This window comes from Gavialis gangeticus, unplaced genomic scaffold (genome assembly GCF_001723915.1).
Source record: "Gavialis gangeticus isolate Ggan-Ray unplaced genomic scaffold, GavGan_comp1, whole genome shotgun sequence".
Taxonomy (NCBI): Eukaryota; Metazoa; Chordata; order Crocodylia; family Gavialidae; genus Gavialis; species Gavialis gangeticus.
Genome location: NW_017729032.1, coordinates 46,831,834 through 46,834,790, shown reverse-complemented (window position 1 = coordinate 46,834,790; position 2,957 = coordinate 46,831,834). Strand labels below are relative to the sequence as shown.

Below are 2,957 nucleotides of genomic sequence, written 5' to 3'. Positions count from 1 at the left end.
GTCTGGAACCAGCTTCCAAGTGAGGTGGTGCAGGCTCCCACCCTGGGGGTTTTTAAGAGGAGGTTGGATGACCACCTTACTGGGGTCATTTGACCCCAGTGCTCTTCCTGCCATGGCAGGGGGTCAGACTAGATGATCTGCTCAGGTCCCTTCCGACCCTAGAAACTATGAAACTATATCATAAGACATTTTTGATTCACACAAAGTAAAAGAAATACCAGAATCAGAAAAGAGAAATAAGAAAGGTCTATTTACTCTTTCCTCAAGGAATTAGTCACTGAAGTTTCTATATTAAAGTTATTTATCCACTCTAATGTCAATGCATGAAGCCTATTTCTCTTAGGATATTATTTCAACATTTAACAAATGATTGGTAAGACACTTCCTTATAACGTATGTCATCTGGGTTCTTTTCAGCTATATTTCCCATTAAAAATGTCAGTCCATACAGATCCTTTATTTGCATTGCTCTTTTCTTCTAATTTCACATCTACTGAGGTGCTGAGAACAGTTTAGAATATTTAGATGGAACTTAAAAGAACTATCAGTCTCATAGTTTACAATATATTTTAAAGTTTTGCATGTATGTGGGGGAGGAGGGGAGATCTGTTACACAATATACATTTTCTGATGCACTGCAGTCCAAGACTTTCAAAGTTAGAATCAGGCTTCAGCAGCTTTATTTAGTTTCCTAAATAAATGGCAAAATTTTCCATAAATGCTGAGAACCCATAAACTGAGGGGACAATGGAAGCTGTTGGGGAAATCAGCACTTTGAAGAAAATGGGCTTGTGTTAACAAGCTGTACCTTATATGCAGTTTCAGGATATGGGTATAACCGTAAACTACATCCAGCTGGAAGGCCTGGTGGCAATATGGTAAGGCTACTCATGGTGAGGTAGCTCCTATAAAATACCACAGTGTTGCAACCTCCAAAATAAGACAAGTATAGGGTGCCTCCAAACCCTAGCTTCCACTGCCTTGTGGTTAGTCCTTGGTTGGAGAAAGGTTAAGAGGCATAACCCTGACAGAAACACACCCTAGATCAGGCTTTAGGCAGTCAGCAGCAGTTCTTACATGCTCTCTGTCAGAAGCTACAACCATGGAGGTGCTGAACATCTGGACTCAGTCTGCCCTTTGCATTCTGTCTCAGTGGTCTAAAGGGAGGATGGTAGGTCTTGGGCAGCCCCCACTCCTGCCTAGGCGTAAACACTGAAGGTCTTGGTGTGATGGTTGCAGGACTCCATGCAAGTGGATTCATCAGGCAGCTCACTAGATCTCTCGTGCATACCCCATGATCCAAAGAATCGATGGTTACCTACTACTGCTACATGCCGTTTCAGGATTTGCATGGAACTTGGTTTATAAAATTTGTTCTTTAAACCTTAAAATAATCTAAAACTAAATCAAAATGCTGATTTAAAAAATGAGATTACACAATTTGAGAGAAATAATAGCAATGAGATGATTTTTTTTTTGGGAGGCCAATGATTTTTAGGTCAAGGTCTTCTCATTTATTATGATGTAATTAGTTTCAATATTAATGACCATATGAAGACTTAAGAAAAACTTGTTTTATAAACACCATACACACTAGAAAGCATTTGTCACTGTGCATTAATATATTAGGTTTGTCTAAATCTACACCGCAGTACAGCAAAGAAGCAGAATAAATGAGCCTGTGGCCAAATCCTGTGCTCACAGAGGAGCTACACTGCTCCTGGCAGCGGGCAATAAAAGCATACCTTAAATATGGAAGTTATTTAAAGCTAATATACTTTTACTTACATTAATATTTTCCTGAAGTCATGGACAAGAACAGAAATACATTTGACTTATGTAAACAATTCCTATTTTTAGCAAGCTAAATTTTAAACAGTTCTAGATGACTACTACTAACTGCATTGCAAACCACTACTTGCAACTTACCTGGAGCTAGTCCAGCAGTAGCAGGACTTCCCATGGAGGGGTGAGAAAACAAGGCTTGAGAGAAGGCGGACATACTAGACTGGGACACATTACTCAGCCTGGAGGTTGATCCTCCTTTAGGAATAAACTCGCTTGCAGTAGGATTTGGTGTCTGTTTAAAAACAAACATAGTAAGTTAATGTTTACTGAAAATGTGAAGATAATCATTCCTATTAAGTACAAAATATTTTTAGGCAGATTTATTGGGTTAGGGGATATTTTAAGAAGTTGTAAAGTTTATTGACTAAAGCAACAAATACAGGAAGCTAAAAGGCACAAGATTTTAAAGTTCCTAACTTAATATTTTAAGTACTCCCTGGGGAAATATGCAATTCTGCACATAAAACATGCATATGCATAATTGCATAAGTTTGCATAATTTAACCTGGGCAGGCTCTGGGCCTCCACCTCCACCAAGCTCCCGACACTACAGCTGGGAGCCCCATGTGGAGGCACTAAGTATAGGGGTGCATGACTGAACAGCTGCTGAGTGGGGAGGAGAGCTTCTGTCTGGGGAGGGGGCTTGTCAGTGGGCATAAGGGTGTGGGCTCACATACCCACCTCCGCATGGTGCACAGCTCCTGCTACCAGAAGCAGCAGTAGAAGCAGCAGGCCCACAGACCACTCATCGCTGTGGCTGGTAGTGTCCCCCGGCAGCACACTGCTCTGGCTGACTCTCTGGGTCTGCACATAGCAGCATGGAACCAGCCTAGCTGGCCTGCTGGTGTGAGCCTTCAACCCAGACCAGGCTGGTTCTGTGCCAGCACATGGGGCTTACAGCACTGCAGGCAGAAGCATGGGCCATAGGGCCGGGCCGGCTGGCTCTGTCTCACCACGTAGGGATTCCAGCACTCCAGCAAGAAGCCAGATGTGGAAGCACAAAGCCAGCCTAGCTTCATGGCACGTGACTCTGTACTTTCACATGCAGCTCCCCACTGGAGTGCTGGAAGCCCCATGTAGAGGTATAGAACATATCTGGCCTGATGGTG

General features: G+C 42.7%; 1 protein-coding gene across 6 annotated transcripts in view; it reads right to left on the bottom strand.

Annotated features, from left to right (window-relative positions):
- Positions 1-2,957, bottom strand: part of PAN3 (PAN3 poly(A) specific ribonuclease subunit) — a 143,683-nt gene that overhangs the window by 75,857 nt on the left and 64,869 nt on the right. For all 6 annotated transcript variants that reach the window (XR_002098862.1, XM_019524232.1, XM_019524233.1 and 3 more), the window contains one exon: positions 1,930-2,080. Coding sequence is in view for 5 of the 6 variants with exons in the window: in XM_019524232.1 (XP_019379777.1) it covers positions 1,930-2,080 (151 nt within the window). In the remaining variant the exon portion in view is untranslated. The remainder of the gene's footprint in view (positions 1-1,929; positions 2,081-2,957) is intronic.